The sequence below is a fragment of the Tympanuchus pallidicinctus genome, unplaced genomic scaffold, assembly GCF_026119805.1.
Source record: "Tympanuchus pallidicinctus isolate F22 unplaced genomic scaffold, pur_lepc_1.0 scaffold5, whole genome shotgun sequence".
NCBI lineage: Eukaryota > Metazoa > Chordata > Aves > Galliformes > Phasianidae > Tympanuchus > Tympanuchus pallidicinctus.
This window is the reverse complement of record NW_026294769.1, coordinates 30088418-30110197: the sequence shown is the minus strand read 5'-3', so window position 1 is coordinate 30110197 and position 21780 is coordinate 30088418. Positions and strand designations below refer to the sequence as shown.

Here is a 21780-nt window from a genome sequence, read left to right as displayed (position 1 = left end):
TACTCCAGATGTGTCCCCAGCAGGGCAGAGCAAAGGGGGAAGATCATTTCCCTTGACCTGCTGGCCACGATCTTGTTAATGTGTCCCAGGATTCCACTGGCCTTCTTGGTCAGAAGAGCACACTGCTGGTTCATGGTTCATTAGCAAAAAGATGCTGGTTTAGGGAGGCTGGAAAGGGGATGCTGCTTTCAAATATACAATGTAGTGGTTTTGTCTATAAGATACTAAACTGTTGACGACTTACTCAGATTAACTGATGTCAAGTGCAGAATTAGTTTTATCAGGCATACCGTTTCCTTGGTTTTTGTTCTGCTTCCCCTCACAGGGTGTCAACACCGCAGTGCAAAGTGTGGATAAAGGCAGAAATGTCAAGGCTAAAAGGCAGACTGATCCTGATGTTCTTTTTGAAGGTCATTATGCTGCTTCTAACAGTCTGCTGCTTTCAAAAAATGCAAAGTTTGTCTGTGCCTTGAGCTTCCATTTGGACAAGTTCATCTTAACTCTCAACTTGATGAGATATCTCTACACTGTGATCTTAAATTTCTGACAAGGCCACTGTGAAAAATTTATTAAAGGTCCTGCAGAAGAAGCCAAATGTTCAAGTAATTGTTGACCAGAACAGAGAAGAGTGTCTGTACCTGACCTACTCTGTGTTTCAGCCTCAGTCAAGTAGGAGAGAGAAAATGTACCCTCTCACCAGGGTGCACTGATCTTGAGTAACCGCAGGGAAAAGCTGGGAGACAGGAAAAGCAAGCAGGTGAAAGTCATAGTGGTCATTAGTCAAAAATATATAAAACAAAGACTGATCAGCACTGATAACTATCAAGAGTTCAAACTGAGAGCAAGAGGTTCCCTTAATGGAGAGAGCTGCAGAATGATCTTTCACCTCACATAGACTAATTTGGCACTGCCCAGTGCCAGAAGTTCTATAGCTTTGTATTTTTGCATTTTATTTAAGAAAGCATATTTTAAAATCACAGCTTGCATTATTAATGTTTTTAAACAGCTATTTCATATTTCTTCCAAAAGTGAACTAGTAGTAAACTCAGCTTGTTATTCCTCCACGACCTCAACATTTAATTCATGTTTTGGTTTCAGGTTTCTCCAACCTACTTTGTAATTTTTACCACCAATTTAGAGGCTTGTTCTGTATTGACTTTGCCTCCCATTGAGTTATTTTTTTGCCTGCCATATTTAATTCACTGATTAGTAGTTTTAATGTTTTAAATCACAAAGGATATCTAAATACTATGTAGGAAATGAAAGTTTTAAAAGTAGTTTTGGGCTTTATAAACATAAGCGTGGGAGGCAAATTTAATGGAAACTTAGCTAAGAGACTGAAAGAATCCCTGATGCCAGCAGAATTCCTTCTTTCATTGTAATACTGCAATAAAAAAGACGAGCCAAACTCTGATGCAGAGGGGAGAGTTCAAGAGCTTTATAAAATTTTATTTTAAATTTTGTTTTTCCTTTAAGGCCTAATTCCTTCCTCACTAAGAAAAAATATTGCAGTAATTCCTTTGAATGTGTACCATCGACTGCGGCTTTGTTCAATTGCAAATTTTCCCTGCAAGTTCGCTTTTTAGGCACTGTGGAGACAAAGCTCTTAAACTGCAGGGTACAAAGGGTGAAATTAATACTTGGCATATGGCTACTTACTTCTTGGAGTTACTGAGAAGATACCTGGGACCAAAAAGGACTTTTCTCCAAAGTCTTTCTCTTGGAATTCAGGCGGAGCCATCACCAAGATGTCTTAAAGTCAGTGAAGATGTGCATTTTTTCCCCATTTCTGTGGGCAAGGAAATTCTTTTGTCCTTACCCTGGAGAAATATGGATGTGACAGAAAAGCTAGATCCAGCTCAGGCAGCAGTGACTAGTCAGTGCAAGAAGCAGGTTTAGAACTGACTATAGCAAAGAAGGGGCCTCAAGACGGGAGTGAAGCTTGGGGAAGAGACTGTGCTGGAGGCTTGTAGAGAATGAAGCTGGAAAACAGTGGACTGAAATGAGGAAGAGGAATATCCCCAAAAGATATTCTGGACAGTTTCCTTATTGCTATTGCTTCCTGCACATATACAAGCAAATGTTTGCCAAAGCAAGATACAGAGCAGTGGTCTCTCCAACTTGACTCTTTTGGATGCCAAGTGAGGTCTGAATCTTCTGGTAAGCCCCAGAACTGACAACCATGTAATAAAAAGCTCTTGAGGAAAACTCCACTAAATCCCAGTCATTTAGTGTCTGGGTTATAGTCCGGAAAGATCACATCTTTACTCGGCATAAGCAGACATCTGCAAATTTATACATGCAAAAGGCCCAAGTTTCTCCTCCCCTAAACAGTATAACCAATCAATCTTTTCTTAACAGATCAAGAATCCTTCAAAGTCTTTTTTTCTCAGTATCTTACTTTCAGAAACCATTTACACATTCTTCAGGAGAACATCTGCGTAAGTATATATGTACTGCTTTTTTTCCCCCCACATTTGCTTTTAATTTACCACATTCTGTCTGCTTTATAGTGAAAAAAGAATATCTCTATTTGGATAGAATACTCTTCCCGTTCTCTCTTCTCCCTTCTTAAATTTTCCATCTAAAGCAAGCAGTTGTAGTTTTCTTCCTACTTAAAACTCCAGTGAATCCTCTCAAGTAAGTATTTATCCCTTTCTACTTCTACAATTTCCTTTTTTTTTCAGCGGCAAATGACCAGAGGTGATGTCAGTTCTGCTAATAGCACAGCTGTTGGTGGCATAGGATGCACTGCATGCTAATCATGTGAAGATTTACTCAGCTTCTTGGAGGGTTTATGAAGCTACAACTGAAAGCTGTGCTCAAATAGATTGAACCTTGCCTGTTTTTCTCCACAGTATGCTGCAGTTTTCTACTATAATGCTCAGAATGTTATTCATTTTCATTATCTTAGTAGAACCTCACATCCCACTTATTTCATGCATAGCTGTGAAGACATTCACATTGACTCAATCATAACAATATCTAAATGGCTACACTTAATAGTATCCATTAGGTATAGAAATTTTAAGCTGTGCTTTCTAATACACCCTTGTGTGGATTTGCAAAACTGAAATTTCCTACATTACTGGGTTGCCCAACTGCCAGAATCTTTGAAAGCTTCTAAGCATCTCTGTTCATTGTACTCAATAAACTCAATAAACTAGCACCTCCTACTTTAATCTTTCTTCCATGTATTTCAAAGTAATATTGATTCCACACTTTTTTTCCTGTGAAAAATATTATAATTATCTTACTAAGATTATTCCTGTTTCTCCCATCAAGAAAGACATTTATTTTGGAAGGGTGCTGATATACAAAAGGGCTCAATGAAATCAAGGCTTAACATACTGCAGAGCTTTGAGTCTTTCAGTTAGTACCCTTTCATAGCAGAAGAAAAACCAGTTTGTTTTAACTTTTTCGTCTTTTACAATTTCTAATCTAATTTCAAAACATCATAATTGCTTGAAAGTGAAACCCTAAGACTGAGCTTTTGTTGCTATATATGTACCACAAACAACACTGACAATAGTATTCATATTCAAGATGAAAACGTGATCAACTGTCCATGTGATACACAGAAACCTCCTTGGATGCTTGACTGAAAGAGAACTGTTGCACTTGATGCATACTTACCTTTGTATCCCAGAATGGCTACGGTAATTGTTAACAGGGCACATAAAATGTATAACAAGATGATGGAAAACTTCAGCGCCCAGTTATTTTTACACTTGGTACATTGAGTCCCCTCCTGAATACCTGCAAAAGAAAAGACGAACAATTTTAAAACAACAGCAAAAGACACATTGCTGGTTTCATCTCCACATTTTTTTTCTTCCATGTTCCAATAAACAAAATATTTATGTTATCAGATGAGAAATGGGTGCCTCTCTGCCTATTCTGCCAGGATAACCTCCATTGTGGAAGTTCCATTGTGGTTAAAGCATCAGCTTATTGATACAGCCACTTTGGGGTTTTAGGCTGTGCAAGAGAAGGAGGTTCTGCTTCACTGGAAAAACTGGGGCTTTTCTGGGAGACAGGATCATTTTCTGACTCTGCTACCAAGTCTGTGGTGAGCTTTGGAAGCCAAATATTTATCACTATATCCTCTGTCAGGATGCTGCCATAGCAGTTCTTTCTCAGCGTTCAGGCAACCTACAGAGACAACAGTAAATACTCCGGAAGGAAGAAGAGACAGAAATAAAAAATAACATTGTGAAAGCACGGTAAGAGTACAGGATCTGCCTTACAAGCACTACCGCAAATGCAGACTGTGTGAAAGCTTTCTTTCCATAATGAGAGAGAGATTTTTTAATTTTTGATTTGGAGTGCACCATTTTCAAACAGAACAAGGACTGCAGTGCTAGTAAAGCCAGTGGCACATACATACCAGCAGAGAAATGATGCTGAATTTTCCCTTGTAGACATGTTAAAGATAAAGGGCCACAAAAACAGAAAACAAACCCTTATTATTTTAAATTCAAACTTTTTTTTTTCTTTTTTTTTTTTTCAGGATGTTTTAATATCTTTGAGTCCCTCTCTTTTTTTGGTGCGCTCCTCAGGAACAGCTTGAAGGTTTTGGGAGCATCGACTAAGATACAAAGAAATTCAGGAGAAATGTGATCATGTAAAAATATGCAAACTGGGCCACTGCACTGAACTGAATGAACTGGATTTATCCCTCCTTCCGATGTGCATTAGTAGGTCAGGATAAACGCAGCTTTCAGTGTCTGACAAAAATATGCATTTCTTTGATATTTCTCTGTATTTGTGTACTATTAGGGGAGTCCCACAGGAAAGCTTTAAGCTCTAATAAATTCTATGTACCAGATTACTTAACTAATCAAGATTTGTTCTGTAGCTTTTTATGAACAACTTATATTTCCCCTGAGGCCTAGCCCACAGCTGATCTTACTTTTCCCAACTCATGACCTTCTGTAGAGTCGTTTTTCGCTTTTATTTTGTAAGAGAAAAGCACAGGCCTCTTCCCCTGGGGTCACCAAGGCCTGGTGACCGATGCAGCATGTTAAGTCAACTGTATTTCTCTTTCCAAGAACTGCAGTCTAGTGACTTCCTCAGGCCCACTGTAAGAGAAGGAGGGATTACCAAACTGGAGCAACTCAGGAAGAGGATTTATACGAAGTTTCCAGCTAGCACATACACTAGCCATGCACAAGACAGAAATGTGTATCTCATAGGTCAACAGGACAACCTTCTTTCCACATTATCTCATGTTTCCCAGTCTTTTCAGCTAGGATGCCACATTCTATTATTACATGATGCATATAATGCCATTGGTTTGGGATACCTTATGTTTAGCATGAGATCAGTTGTGAATAACCAGTTCTTTTTTTCAGGAACAGCAGAAGAAAACGATTTGCAAGTGTAAGCCCTGGAAGTGAAAGGAAAGGAGCTGGTACAGAGTTGGGCATCTGAAGAGCCCATTTATTGGTGCTTGGACTTGGAAGACTGGTAATACCTGCACCACAAAAGAAAAAAAGTGAAGAGTCCATAATCTGGTTGCCACATTTGGTTATAGACCTTGGTGTGAGGGTTGGTTTTCTTTTTCTGCTTGATAGCTGCAAGGGATTTACAAGTGGGGAAGTTATGCTTGCTGAAAAAGCTGAAGGAAGAAAGCAATTTTGTAAAGTTTTGTAGTAATTTACTTGGAGACTTAAGTTATTTCACAGTGGAAGCTCATGGTGTCTGGAGCACCATTTTGCTGCTGTTAACTAGTATTAATGGGCTCACTGAGGGATCTGTACTGTGTGTTTAACATAAGGTTCCTCCTCAAAAGCATTTAAAACTTAGATTCCAGAACTCTAAGACTCTGAACATTTCACATGTCAAAAAAACACTGGAGGCCTGGGGCACAGAGCACATCACATTTACCTTCTATGCTGTACAGACAACAGAAATCTTGCTCCCTACTATTTTAATGTTAATGGAAGCAGAATCAAATCCATGACTGGGAAGACTGACAGACTGTGGAGGTACAAAGCCTAGAGAAAGGTAAGAAATATAAACAAAACATTTGACAGTGCACATAGAAAAGTATCACTTGATTGCAGTCTCATATTAAGATTACTCATTTTATAACATGAGCTGCTTTCTGTCACTGTATTCCAACTTCCTGGGTAGTGTAATGAGCTGAAATGCTGCTGATGTCATTGGAAGTACTGCAGTCCAGCATCATGTATCATGTATGCTCCAATACATCACAAAGATCTTGTTTCATTTGTCTTAGTCCTCTCTACCGCTGGTTCAATAAAACAGCACTTTGGCTTTAAGAACTTTTACTTTCAGCATATTTCAAACAGACATCAGAACACCCGAACAAAAGCCAGAGCTTTCCGTCCCTCAACAATCCAGCACTGCTGGTATCAGTAACATAAACACGGCGTACTAATGTGATCACACAGATGAGAGCGAGTCCATTAACTAATCTGGGCTGGAGCTGTGCATGCCTGCCAGTGATTCCCCCCACAGCCTCATCGAGCGTGCCGCAGGTCCAGGATGCAGTGAAACACCAGAGAGATCTAACACACTCCACTGTCCTCCTTTACTAGAGATGGGCACAGTAAAGTCTTTCAGAATCATTAAATGTGCTCTTTATTGCAAATACATAGCCCTTAACTCTGCTAGCACCAGCTGGATTCCCAGCCTACTAAGCATATAAAAATTATTCAAGATAGAGGTGCTTTGAAGGAAAGGTGGAAGACCATTTTGATGTCTTTTAGTGCAGTCCTACAATAGTGGCAATGAGCAAAGGTAAAAGCCAGGAATACAGCCCTCTCCATATAGTGATGAATTATTATGCAATCAGGACTGCATAACCCCTCCAAGCAAAGAATCTGGCTTCAACTTTCCCTGTCGTTCTTCCCTGCTCCCTGTTTTAGGACCAGTCCCAAAGACTGTTTTGATAGAGGAGAAACATTTAGTCAGTGCTCTAAGGACACTCCTTCTTATTGAAAGGTTGGTCTGAAAAACATGATAGCCAAAGTAGTAGGCAAGAAAAGATGGGAGATGATTTCAAATGCTCACTGTGATTACACAAAACCCATCAAGTTGGCATAAAATTACACAGGCTTATCACAAAAGCACAAAGTCAGGTCTTGAAGGAATCCATGCCTGGGCTTTAACCTCAACAAAACTTCTACTTCCAAGAATTGATCACACTTTTACTCACATGATTGCCTGCTTTCACGACTCACACAGTTTACATCTTATCCAGAAAGCCATATAGTAAAATGTACAGAGAAAGACCCTACATGTCCATTCCATTGCCAGAACATATGTAAAACCTGCAAAGCTGGGTTCTTGGCTCCAGTCTGTTCTTGGTTTGGTGTTGTTGCTCCTAGTGTAGCATACTCCTCTGTGTCCTGTACACATGGTTTTAATGCTGGTCTGCTCCCAGACATTTGTCACTAACTTCAAAAACCAGGGAGCCAAGGTCACTTCCGCACGATGTGCATTTCTCACCGTGGATTTGATCAACGTTTAATAAATATCAGATGGGACATGATGTGCCTCGTTTTGTTGGACACATGCTTTTTTCCATTCCCTTTCCCAACTTATTTTAATAAGAGCTCTGGTTTTTCTATCTCCCTGTTGGGAAGACATCTGGCCAAACAGACAGCGACCCAGTACAAAGAGATCCTGCTGGCTTACTTACTTTGGGGACTCCCTTCTCTGCAAACCAAGATGGTCACAAAAAAATATGCAAGTGAGACATCCCCCTGTTACCAGGCTTTGTAGTATTTGTTTTTATAGCATCGCATTCCAGCGGCTGAAGACTTTGTTCTTATGCAGGGGGTAGACATCTGCAGATGCCTTTTGTGCTCCAGATAAGCAGAGGTTTTGCTGGGGGAGGTTTTTCTTTTTTTTTTTTCTTTTTTTTTTTTTTGTTCTGTGCTTTTTAATGGGAGACTAAGTATCTTTGCTCTTTGACACAAAGCAGCTACCTTACAAAATGCTTAACTTCTCAACTATATTGCATGTCAGGAGCATGTCTTTTAACACTTGAGGATGATATGCACACATATTTTCTTGCTGAATAATTCTTTTAGAAGTATTTTCCTCCGTGTCCTTTTCCTGGCTCTTGCTGCAGGATCTTAGGTGGCCCCACCATATTTCTGCTAGCACATCAATTTTGACCAAGATGCAAGGTTCCCTTTGTAACCCCGATAAAAATGGTGCTGATAAGACAACTGAAGAAGTGGAGTACAGGAAACAAAAATATGTACATTAGTTAGGAGGGGTTCTCCCCAGTGTGATTCAATGTGAAGAGATAACATCCCTTCCAGTTCGGAAGGAAGAAGACAAGTCTGGTTTGCATCCTTCAAGTGATAAATTTTTCCAGGATAATGTTTTTGAAACTGACGAGTAGCAGATCTAATAGCTATATTTAAGGGGCCTGAATAAACTACTGAGATCATACAACATGTAGGTAGGAATCAAATCCTGAGAGGTATTTAACCGCAAAGTGGGTGCTGAGATCACCAGCAAAAGGAGGCAATCCCATGAGGAACCTATATCTGGATAAAGCCCATTATAAAAAAAAAACACATCTGTAAGCACTGAAATGTACACATCCAAGTGCAAAATGTATGTATGTATATTTATGTGTATATATATATATATACATAAAATTAGCATTATTAGGCATTAGGAAAGTAAACCTATCTTACAGGACCATTAGGATTTTCAAATTTGGGCATATATGAGTGAACATACACATACATATATACATGTGCTCATGTAAAAACAGAGATGTGTGTATATGTTTTTTAGAAAGAAGCACTTGTACCAACACAAAAATCAGAATACTGTATTAGCACAGTGAAATCAAAACAGACACATCGTTGCAAAAAATACACCTCACACAGCTCTGTGATTACTGGATTTAGCCAGCCACAAAACTCAGACTGGAGCTTTTCTATTTTTTTCCATGTGGTTTTGCAGGTTATTAACCTACCCCTCACGGAAACAATTCCTGTGATCCTCCATGAATGGTTTAGCTGCAGTCAGCAAAACTGATGACTTGATGGCTCCGTATGACCTCAGAAAGCAATCATTCCTTATAATGGTTATAAATGGCAAAAAAACAGAGTGGTTCATGCTCAGCCATGACTGAGGCCATGGGTACCTGCCTTTCTTCTGCATCCACACGCTTGGCAATGGCAAAGGTCCTGCTAGGTCAAGGGATGCAGTGCCAGCTTTTGGGTGGGTAGGTAGGAGCAGCCTGCTTAACTCCATGCTCAGATTTTTGCTGTGCCATTGCTAAGAATACTCAGCACAAACATACTGTCATTTGTTCTGGAGCTCACTAGTTCTGCTCCCGATTTTTTTAAAATGTAAGCTTTGTTTATTTTGGAAAGGTTTCTTGCTATTTACAAGGAAGGAATCAAAGCAACTAAACCCGAAATCTAAGCAGTGGTTTATGTACTTACCTTGCTTGTGCCAGCTTTCCTGCACCAGGTGGAAAATCGTGAAACATGGCAGCAAGGCACTCGAAATTTCATGTAAACATCACAAGACACAGTGCCTCTTTCTTCATAAATTAATAAATAAACAGACCAACCCCAAACCACTCTGTCCTCACAGGTTTCTGCAGGGTTCTGCACAACCTGATCACCCCATCACACAGCTGACAACTTGTCTGCATGACCTCTGGAGAGGAAAAAAGCACAGCCCAAAGCCAGCTCTCTGTATGGGAACTTATGCATCGAAAGAGCTGCACACTTTCTTTTTCACCCGGATGCTCCTTTCTTGCAGCTATATAGTGATGAGTGATGTTCAGCTTGCCTTTTAGGAGGACAGCGTATTCTTAGACTCTTAAAAGAAAAGTCTTTCTCTAAGGCTGAAGTCAGAATAAAATAGAAGAATCCATCGTTGACAGGGTTTTCATAATCCTGCCCCTTAAAAGCCATCATCACTTTTGGGAGGGTGCTGCTTGGGCTGGAGCCAGCAGGGTTCACCATATCCCTTGTCCCTTGATGCTGGAGGCAGACACGAGGAGGCATTTTGTCCAAAATACCCAGCATATTTCACTGTAAATGGGGGGATTTCTTCTCTTGGGCACCTCAGAAAAACCTCACCAATGATAATATGCAGATTGCAGCCTGAAATTCTTCAGACAGGAGAGGAAAAGTTTCCTCTATGAGACTGATTCTGTTAGTGGCAGCGTCTGCTTCCCGTAAATTCATAATTCCACATCTGACATAATGAAGAGTCTCAGAGGGCCAACGCTATTATCTCTGGAAAGCTTTCAGCCTAAGAAATACTATATTCTATGTAATGTACACAAAGCCTTTCATTACAGGAGGGAAGAACCCTCATTTTCAGCTCGACCATCATCTCTCACTTATTTATATAACCCAGCCAGCATTTTCTCTCTGGCTTTGTTCTTCTTTACAGCAGACCAGAGATTCACAATGAATCGTCAAAAATCCTAATTATACACTTCAACAACCATCACCATTTAATTACATACTGTTACCAAACAATGTCCTACTGTGATTAAACATCAAATATCTTAATTGAAAGGATACAAAAAGCCCAGCCACAACAGAGGATGAGCAAAGACTGCTGAGTATCTGAACTGTATGTTATGAAAATACTATGAGCAGAACTGAAGAACTAGCATAGTTGCATTAACAAAAATCAGAGATTTGCAGTAGTTTAAGATCCAGCCATAGCAAAGTTGTATAAGGGTATCACACTACCAGAGGGTCCAACATCCCATAGGCTATTAGATTTAAAGACACGTCTAGAGCTTAACTCAAACCAGAACAAAAAAACAGTAAGTGCTGCTGCTTTCAAAATACCGTCTGGAACTAGAGAGATGTGTCTGCCCTCAGTTACTGAAACTCAAGAAGGGGATCACTCTGTGCATGTCTCTGGAACTAAACCCCAAAATCCAATTAAACAGTTCAGAAGATGACAGAAAAACTAGACCAGTTAAAAGAAGATAAAAATCATGTATGAATTAAAGACCTGTTCATTGACAGGCAAAACAGTCACAATACATCACAGAAAAAAAAACCTTTCTCCAATCATAGCCCAAGCAGGACAATTTTAGATTAACTCACAAGATGTACAGCCAGATCTACAGGGAGATCAAAGCCAGATCTTTGGTTTGTGCAACAGCGTCTGAAGAAAATCTGAGGATGCTTCATTCAGTGAGTTAATTAAAACTGAGTTAGACTGAACAAAGCCATAGCAAAGTCACAGAAGTGATCTGTCCTTGAGACCTAAGGCATTTAGCCAGATGATAAAGTAATGCCACTTCTGCCTACGTCTGATCCCTCTGTTCCTAAGTAAGCAAGCTGCTTTGTGAAATGCAGCTCCTAATTAAGATGGTATTATTTGATGATTAATGCACATATTCAGCTTTAATTCAACTTACATTATGCTGGAGGGAGGAAAAAGGTAACAGGCTATGTATATATTTTCCCTAATATCCTCTATTTTTATAATGCAGTATTTAGGTGTTAGTGGCCTGAATGATGCTACATTAACTGGTAGGTAAAAAAAAAATAACTCTGTGATTTGAGGCTGTTAAGATGCAGTTCTTTAAGAGGGCAACATGGTCTCAGTTGAGGCTGCAAATGTGGCTTGTCCTGATGCTGCCAGCCCTGACACCTGTACCACAGAAGGACTTGCTGGGGAAATGGTGAGCTCAGCCAGGGCACAGGTGTAAAACCCATTCTCTTTGCAGGGAGCTTCCACAACTGGTTTTATTAACTTCTTCTGCAACTTTTAACATCATTTTGAGGACAATGCTAAAATGTGATAGGTTGGATCACTTCTTTACAGACCAAAGAAGAGCTTCGCTGATGCTGCCATATATTCTACTCCAGCTTTCTGCAAAAATTAAGCTTGTTATGTGCTGGCACAAGTCAAATGGGAGTACGCATCTTTTCTATGGAAGTGTCTGAGTGTGCACACTTGCACATGTGCATTTCTAGTGCCATTGTAGCAGGTTGTTCACTTAAGTGCATTATAAAATTCCACGTCTCTGTAAAGTGTGCTTTCAAATTCTTGCAAGAAATATGAATCTAAACCAATTTTCACTGGATTGGAGGAAGCCCAATGAATGCCCTTCTCATTCATCATGTTTGGTTTTTTTTTCCTCATCTCCACTACCTAGTGGGGCAGAACAAAATAAAGTTTCAAATTGTATTTGATGCCAAAAAAGTATTTCTCTTTTTCCCTTATGGAAAAATACAGAGTGCTACTTTCAATGAAGTTTTCGGAATGGAAAAATAATTACCTGTGTGCTATGAACAAGTATTTCCAATTTAACGTGGGAAAGCAAAAGTTTGAGAAAGTTACAAAGACTGTGATTAGTTATCATTAAAATTCAGAATCCAGTATCCAGCTGGAATGTTGTGGCGAACAACCGACATCAAGAGAGCTTAAGAAAGTTAATAAAGATTTGATGCCTCAAGTTAAGATGCAGACCTTGATCCACCTTTTGTTGGGCCTAGCAGTAGGCTTCTTTTGCTTTCATTAGGAAGCATCCTCTATTACAAGAAATGCCTCTTTCCAGCTGAAAAGTCTGTTCGAGGAAATTTAGAAGACTTATTTTCAGATGAAAAAAGGAGGTGAAGGTGTTTCAATCACTGCTGGATTTTTGTATTTGGAATTTGATCAAGTGATTGGATTGGGCCTTGATGAAGAGCACTCTTGGAGGAAAGGGGATACAAAGCAGAGCACATCTAGAGCCATAGACATATGGAGGCATGTTCCTCTTAGTTATTTAATTACAGCGGTGAATGTAAATTGTCACTTGTCACTGACCTGCTCCATGACAACACCAAGTCTGCCTGGCTGAGGTATCATTGCTGAATGGAGAAGAAAGGCAGGCACTGTGTTGAACAGAGTTTGCAGACACAACTCCACTGACTGTAAATTCACTCTTCATCTCTTGAGGCTACATGTTCAACTACAGGAGAGAAATTACATCTAGGTACAAACAGAGCTCCTCTGGAATGGTGCCACATGGAGAATCAAGAACACTGCATTAAATCACTTCTAAAGGCAAGGGGCTGACAGGGGTAGGATTTATTTTTCACCTCACTGCTCTTATAAAGCCACTATAGGTATAGCTTTTTCTTCAGAAATATTGCAGGCTTGACAGCAGAGACAATAAATCCTGTTTCCATTTCTAACCTAATCAACCCTGCAAACAAGCTCGGACTCCACTTCCTTTTCCTGAATGTTATCTTTTCAAGAGAGGTTCCTCCTCTGTTAAGCTAGATTTCTAGGCTAAAATGAAGGACCGTGACCCACTGCAGTTACCATCTTTCAGTACTGTCATTCTGTTCTCCTTTTCTCCCCTTCTCCTGACTTCTCTGTGTCCTGCAGTTTCTCCACCTCCTGAGCTCTCCTCCTGTCCTGACTCAGACAAATCTCATCAGCATCCAATTTCCTGGATAAAAAGCAGACTAAGAGTGCGTACCTCAAGCAATCAGAACATTTTCACATAGTTGTGCCAATGTGCTGTGCAATGTAAGGAGGAACAGCCTTGATAAATGGAGTATTTCCACCTATTACCATGGCAGTTGCCATGATTTTCCCCTGCTTTGTGTTCAGCTGTATCTAGAGAGGAAAATTTATTCCATAAATTATTACAACTTTCTGCACAAAGATAGAATTGTGGCCAATAAATGCAATTCCTGTTTTCCGTTCTAATAAATAAGCAAATATATATTTGACAATCATTGTTGACAATCATTGGAAACAGATGAATTAAGTCCACTTATGGCAAGTGAAGAGAAGCTGTGCTGAATGGCATCCAGAGCACTATAGTCACAGATAAGCAGCTGGCCAGAACAAGTGACATACCAGCTACTTACACAGTACCCATATACTGTCTTCCTACTGTCAGTGCAATTGTCATGTTAAATAGATGAAAATTACTGAAAAGACAGAAATATGAATGTTGACAAATCTATTAAAAGCTTTGTAATAACCTGCCTTCTAACAACCACCCAATTTCTTAGATGACCCCTTACAAACCACTAGTTCTGTTCCTACAGTAACAATAGCAATAATAATAATAATCCTGAAACATATACCCTTTGCTGAACTTGCATAGAAAGAAATCTACAGTTCTTCGATGACTACTTTATGAAATCACAGAAAACCAAGTATTTACAAACTGTTTTTAATGGAGCCAAGGAATTTAAGGGTCTCTGGCTCCAGAACAGCACACAGGAGAGGGGTCTGCTTTGAGGTCATGGACCCTGTGACTCCCACATCTGCAGATGGAGTTCTCAAGTACTAACTGGGTGTTTCAGGCTCATTGCTGTGAGTCTTAAATTGGACAGAGCAATTTTCTTATTTCAAAGAACAAAGAAAGAAAGTAGATTTTGCTACAAACTTTATGTGCTTTAATGGCATTTCAATTAAAAGACAAAAGGCGTAAAACAAATCTACAGCTACGCGTGGGAATTTGGAAGACAATATTTTAGACCAGAAATTGCAAGTGAGATTTGTTTTTTCCTCAAAAGATTTACAAATATGTTATTAGAAGTTCTTAAGAAAGATGCAATTTTGTAAACTAAAGGAAAAAAAAAAAAAGCAACGAAAACGCTGAATTTTAACTTGGTTTTCAATGAAAACAATCTTAACAGAAAATAACACTTCGTTTGGAGGGAAACAGTTCAGGTAAGGAGGAAGAAAGGTCCTGAGTGAACTTGGATGTACATTTCTTTTTATTTTGAAAAGTTATTCTTCCTGAAGCAAGTGCCAAAGTCTTTCAGACCGCAAACCTAAATATCTACCTTAAAACTAACTTACTGCTTTCCAGTGTTTTTTCTACAATTGCAATTCCATCATATGTTGAACTTGTTAAAGAATGTTGAAGTTCTCAAATAATTGCTCTAACAATCAAGTCCTGATTTTGATACACCGCATGAGAAAAACGTCCCTTTTGATACTTATTATAAAAGGTGACAGAAAAAGGTGGCTCAGAATGTTAATGGAATTGCACACAACTATGTCAAGCTTGAATTTGTTTTTTCAACTCTTATTTTTTGCCAAACTCCAAGATTTATGTTGCTCCAAGGAAAAAATGACTGAAGCAAATTTGGGGTCAATATTTAACTTCAGGGTCAATACATCCTGCTTTTTCACTCCAAAACAAGTCAATATCTGCTGTTATTTATGCCATACTCTGCAGCTGCTTTTTGGAACTCCAACAGAGAAATACATTGCACCGCTGACCCATAGCCTTTTAACCTGGTTGTGGAGACACTACAGTTTATTTGCTCAATGCAAGCGTCCAATGTTTTCAGTAGATCACTGCACTAAACATACGTATTCCTTCTCAGTTTCAGCCACACAAGTGAAACCTCTCTGGCTTCCACGGACTTGCACACAATTGCAGGTGTATCACTCAAACCAAGGAGCTGGAAAATGGCTTTACTTCCATGCCAAACTAAAAGCACAGAACAAGAAAAGCAGGAAAGTAGCCAAACTGGCAGCTCAGTGGAAAATCTGGATTAAAAAAGTAACACATAGCACTATAACTTATTTTTAAAAAGTCTAATGAGTTGCGAAATAACCCTTCCTTCTGTATTCAGAGTCCACAGGCACTAAATTCCTATACTGTTCTAAGTCTTCTAAATGATAGGCTGAAAAATAATTTTCACACTTTAAAAGCATTTTCTAAAAATACATGTTTCTCAGCAATTTTATTTGACTCTGAATATTTATTTTTTGTCTGGTTCCTCATACGCTAAATTTCAGCCCAGTATGATTTTTTCCATGGCTATATATTAACTATATACTCCTGAAAAGCAGAGCAAGAAATGTTGAAAGCCATGAACTATAGCTAAAGACTCACATCACAAGCAGGACCATGAAAAGCAGAGCTTTCAGCGTGATCAGAAACACTAGGATGAATCTGATGAAAGATATATTTTTTTTATACATCTACCACTTCTCTGGGCATCCTGTTCTAGTCCTTCACCACCACTATTGTAAAGAATTTCTTCCTTGCATTCAGTCTGAATCTCCCCTCTTTTAGTTTAAACCATTTCCATTTGTTCTATCACAGGAGACCCTGCTAAAGAGTCTGTCCCCTTCCTTCTCATAGCTCCCCTTTAGATACTGAAAGGCTGCTGTCAGGTATCCTGGGACCCTTCTCTTCTCCAGGCTGGTTTGTTATGCAGGTTCTTCTCTCTTCCATTCCTTCTTCTATTGAGAGCTCTATTAAGCAAAAGTTAGAGGCACTTATGGAAATTTCCTCTGGGTCTTTTGCCAAGGTGCATGAGCAAATTCAGGTCAAAATTTTGCTGTACATGGATGGAAGCCAGAGGACAGAAGAGCACTTTACTTCTAATCATTTCATTAGTTACTAAGCTACTTAGCTGCTCTGTAATATTTTGTGCTGTCTGAAAATGGCATCCAGCTTTGTGGGAGATCCTTCTTGGGCCTCTTTCAGCTGTGGACACAATCTTTGTAAGGTTTCCAAAGGACCACAAAATCTAACACTTAACTAATGAGGCATGCAGGGCAGCCATTCAAGCAAGGTGAATCACAGGATAAGCTGGGGACCACTTACAGAAAATGACTGTTAACACTGCTAAGAGAATGGAAGGAACAAAAAGCATAAAATTGTGTGCTGTGCTTGGAGAGAAGTAGTTCCAAGAAAGATAGCATGGGTGAGATGACAAAGAAGCTACCAAATAATTTCCTCCATGATGTTAGGGCAAAGAGAGAGGATTCAGCTAGGTGCAAAGATCTAGAAGCCCAACAGACCTTGGGAAACATGGTGCTGACACACAGTTTGTCACAGGGACCCCAAATGTCCCACGTATTGTTATGGCTGGAGACAACACCTGCAGCCTTGACAACCTTGGGCCTCTGGGCCAGGCTGGTCAGGCAAAGACCATGAGAAAAGATCTTTGGGAGTTGGTGGCCAAGGCCTCCATGGCTACTAGCTTCAAGGCAGCACATGTCGGAGGGGGCTGCCTTCAATTCCTACATCTGCAGAATGGAGGTTGCAAGTCTCAGGGAATGGCTTCAAGCTGTTTCAGGGGAGATTCAGGTTGGATATTATGAAAACCTCTCCAAAAGAGCAGTCAGGCACTGGAACAGGCTGCCTGCCATGGTGGTGGAGTCAGCATCCCTGGAGGTGTTCAAGAAATGTGTAGATGTGGTAATAAGTAACATGGCTTGGTGGGCAACATTGGCAGCAGACAGATAACTTTAGAGGTCTTTTCCAACCTTAATGATTCTATCATTCTAACTTGAATCCCTGGCTGGAGGTAGAAAGAAAAAAGATGCCTGTTGGAAATGAAGCAAAAATTCCAGCAGTGGAGGTAATTACAACTGGAACAAATTACCATCACTAGGGATTCCCTGTATTTTAATGTCTCTAGGTCAAACTTGACTCCTTATTTAAAATATATTCTTTAGCCAAAACCCAAGTCATTAGAGTTTGTACAGGAGTAACTGGATATGACTATGTCTTATCACACATGAGGTCAGAGTGTTTAAGCGTTTTGGCTCCAGTCTCTACACATGGAAAAAGGTGCGTCTCTGCTCTGTCCTGCTGCACATGTATTTAGGAGAAAATCTACAGTGCTGACATAGTATCTCACTACCTTGAGGAGGACGTGCCATTTGGATTCAGCTGGGCTCAGAATGAAAGCAGAGAGCAAGAAGATGGTCCTCACAGATGTTTCATGGCACTGGATACAGATGATAAGGGTCAGCATAGCTCTGCATGTTGGAACATTGTAGCACTTTTTTTTTTTCCTTATAAAACATGTGGTAAGTCTGCTTGTACAAGGAACAAAATAATATGAATCAAAAGGAATAAAGACTGGAGGGTAATTAAAACCTATTTGTATTAAAACAAAGGGAGAAACTGCTCAGGGACAGTCCATTATGTTGAATCACAGCCCTGGGACACTGCCAGAAAATGCTGAGAGCTTCGGTGAGATATCTTTCATCCTGTTAGCAAAGACATTCTCTCTGCTGTTTTTCTCTGAGAGTGGACACTCTCTGCAGTGTGTGACCTGGCCCTTTGCACCAAGGTTTCCCCCAGTGTGCAGAAATCTGCAGAGGTGCAAAGCAAGGCAGGTAAGTGTCTCTTACTTGCAGATGAAAAGACACCATTCTGATCTTGGTCCTTTCCTTTTTCTAATTTCATTTTAATAAATGTACTTGATCAATAATTAATTAATGTACTGGATCAAAGTCCTAAAGCTGACTCCTTAGGAGCTTCTTCAACACTGCTTACCAAATTCTAGTGGGAAGCTCTCTAAGCGCAACTTTAGCAAAGTGCATTTGAAATATGAGAAAAAATACAATGGAAGAGCAATGTTTCAGTCATTTAATACAGTACTAGAAAAGATTATAGTACTACAGCACACACACCATCAGTACACAAACCAATTGCTGATGATGCTGGTGAGTACTAAAAGTCACAGTATAAGAAGTAAGGATTTAAGATCGAGTTGGGAAAGAGTAGCATTCTCTAAAAACCTGGAGAATGATAACTGACAGGCTTCTGAAATTACTTACTGAAGTACTACTATTTAAGATCGGGTTCACTTGATATTCATGAAAAATTACTGAGATGCAGCCAGTCTGCACAGTCCCTACCCTGTGCACAGTTTCTGCTCAGTTTGCCCCGCTTAGTTACATCAATAAAGGTAAAAGCTGCATTTCAGGATACTTCAATTACTACCAAAAAGGTAGAAAGAAGGATCTAACAGATTGAGTACTGGAAGATCTTGAGAAGCACTGGGTTACTGCAAGAAGGCTTAAGCATTAAAGCCTATTCTGTTGCAGTACTTTCTTCATCCTTATCTGTTGGGATGGTTCCCTCAACTTGTACGGAGAATAGAGAGCAAAGAGATTTCTTGTCAGCTTTTCACTGTGTACCACACACTAAGTGCACCAGCCTTACACAGCCAAGAAACCTGCCTCGCCGGGAGTTTGAACTTTTTTTAGCCACTATATTCACTACAGTCAAGGAGCTCAAGTTCCAGATGAGTTTTTCAGCAGCCTGCAGATATACCACTGTTTTTTGCAGCTTCTTTGCCTAGTAGGCAGCAGAAACAGAAAGCTGGGTTCCCCCTGCAGACAAATGGATTGTATAATTGGCCCAGCACTTACTGATAAAAAGTTGTAGTAGAAGTGAAAGCGTCTTTCAACAAGGGCACTTAATTTTGCTGCAAAAAGACAGACTGAGGGCCTCTGTCTTCTTAACTTCTCTGAATTGTACCTGGCAACCTTACAAAGTAGAAAACATTGCCTTGAACTTTCATTAAGTCTTAGCATTTGGATTCAGCACCAGTTCCTGTCAGTTTACTCCATCTACAGCTAAAGTCACAGACCAATCTACTTCACTTTCTTACAGTACAGAAGTCAAATGCAGACCAAAATTGCCAGTTGCTGCCCACTCACTTTTTCAAAAACAAACAAGCAACAACAACAACAAAAGGATGGACCATCTTTCAGTTGTACGGGACAGACTGCTACAAAACACACTGCTTCTCAAATTTGCATTTTCCCTTTGCCTGTTCAAGACATACATTTATTTAAACAGACTGAACTGTTTAGCAGCTATTACAAGCAGAAACTCAGTTATGAAAGACTGTTATAATGAATTAGGATAATTTTCTGTAGTGTAAATGAAGTCTGGTATTCAGATGGCCTTGCAGATGCACCAGCTCGCTTACAGCTGTAGACACTCAGAAATTTGCAGAATTTGTCCCTAAATCTGCAATTGTTTGATGACACAATCATATTATTGAGGCTTTCAAGTGAAAAAATTAATGTTTTGTAAGGCAACATTTCAGAATACCCGTTCAAAATATTGTGGAAATCAGTGGGTTTTCTGGCTCTGCCCTCACTGCAGTTTTTCAAATGTATCTTCCTCTGCTTCTGATGCGCTAGTCAGCAGAGCAAGCATTTCTTCAATATTAGCACACCAGTTGCATCTACATGCATTATGTGCCATGAGAATGTAAAGTACTTTCAGGTTCACAGGAATTACTTAAGAAAGAGCTTGCATTTAAAAATTACCTGGCAATTCCTATTGAAACTGAGATCCTTCATCAAAAAACCAGTTTAAATACACGAGCAGGAGCTTAACTAAAGTTGCTGGTGGTTCAGTTCCTTTGAAATTGTTCTATTAGCAAGTTTCTTTATAACCAAGGCTCCTGTGGACATGGACTAATTCCACTTCCTTGCTCATTTTTGTCAATCAAAAAGAAACTGCCATTCCTGATTTTGGCTTCATTGACACAATGGAACAACAGCTCCAGAAAAAGAAAACTACATGCTTGCAACAGACACTGGATACATGGGAAAAATCTACAATTCAACAACCGTAGAACTTGAAGACAAAAAAAATATATATATTCTAAACTTTTAAACTTTTATTTTTTTTAAATAAAGAAAATTCTTTAGTTACAAAAATGTTCCCCCAAAGTTAGCTTTTAGCATCTTCAGCCCTAAAATATGTACATCGACTAGGTCTACAGAATCCTGACACATTTGTTAGAGGAATTTTAAGTGTATTTTTATTTAATTACATCTTTGACCTTGAAATACAGCCTGTCCCCCTGTCCTCTCCAAATAGCACAGGAGCAAAACCAGATCCTCAGCAGGTAGATTTTAAAGCATCTGGCCGCTCTACAGCAGAGATGCATCAAACAAAGCAATAATCACAGGTTTTCCATAGGATTTGCTGCTTTTTTAGCAAACTGTTTCTTCTGAACCAAATTCTCAACCCTTTCACATCCATAATCACTCCAATGTTCTAACTCCAGATCTAAATTGGTACAAGTGAAAACTGAACGACACCTAAAGTATTTAAGGTACTTCTTTTTGAACTCAACTGTAGAGGTCTTGTCCAAGAGCTCTGGTTATATGTTTTGAGATTATCTTCTGGAATATCCAGTAGGACTTGAAAAGCAAAGAAGGCTCACTAATCCGGAGCAAAAAATAATGCTCAAAATCATCTTCTCTTTCCTCAGGACCAAATCTTTCTTTAGCTCTTACTGCTTCCATGTTAAGGGAGTGCTTCCATAAATACCACTGGGGACACAAATACACAAGACACAGTCTAGGCCATAGGGAATAATATAATCAGGAGAAATTAACGCAAAGTAGAGCCTCTCTGCTTGATCACTGCATGACTGCAATGCCTTCTGTACCTAAATTACTCCCTCCTCATGCATGTTGAACATGAGAAAAAGGTAAAAGCTCACTTAAGAACTTCAGCAAATGAGCTGCATTTAGAATGCTGCAAAGTTAATATCACTTAGTCAAGTGGAGGAATAATGTGATCTCAGCTCATGTGCCTCCATCCTTACCCAGCTTCCCTGCTGTCCCAGTCTGGGGTCTCTCTTCTGCACCAGCTGGTTTGGTAAGTACTGGAGAAATGGCAACAACTCTGGGGTAATTTAGTCCTTTATAACCAGGCTTTGAATATAAGCCAGATGAAGGGAAAATTGAGTGACTGGCATGCGGTGCAGTGGCTCACATGTGGTGCGATAACTCCCTATTTAGTGAGTCATCTTCAGTCTTCTTCACACATCTGTATCTTTCCCCTTAGAGAGCTCTGCAGGTTTCTGACACCTCACTGACAATACCTGATGCACAGCTAATTTCCCCTGTACAAGCATAAATAAGGCTAGATACCACAAGAACTTCTCTTGGCATTCTGCCTTGCTTCTGCAGGATGTTTCTCCCCTGCTCAAGAATTCAGGCTGTGTGTGTGACCGCCTAAGCTTTGTGCAA

General features: G+C 39.7%; 1 protein-coding gene across 1 annotated transcript in view; it reads right to left on the bottom strand.

Annotated features, from left to right (window-relative positions):
• The window catches only part of COLEC12 (collectin subfamily member 12), a 90039-nt gene that overhangs the window by 13685 nt on the left and 54574 nt on the right, over window positions 1–21780 (bottom strand). Inside the window, exon 3 of the mRNA XM_052703403.1 lies at window positions 3637–3759. Coding sequence (XP_052559363.1) covers window positions 3637–3759 — 123 coding nt within the window. The remainder of the gene's footprint in view (window positions 1–3636; window positions 3760–21780) is intronic.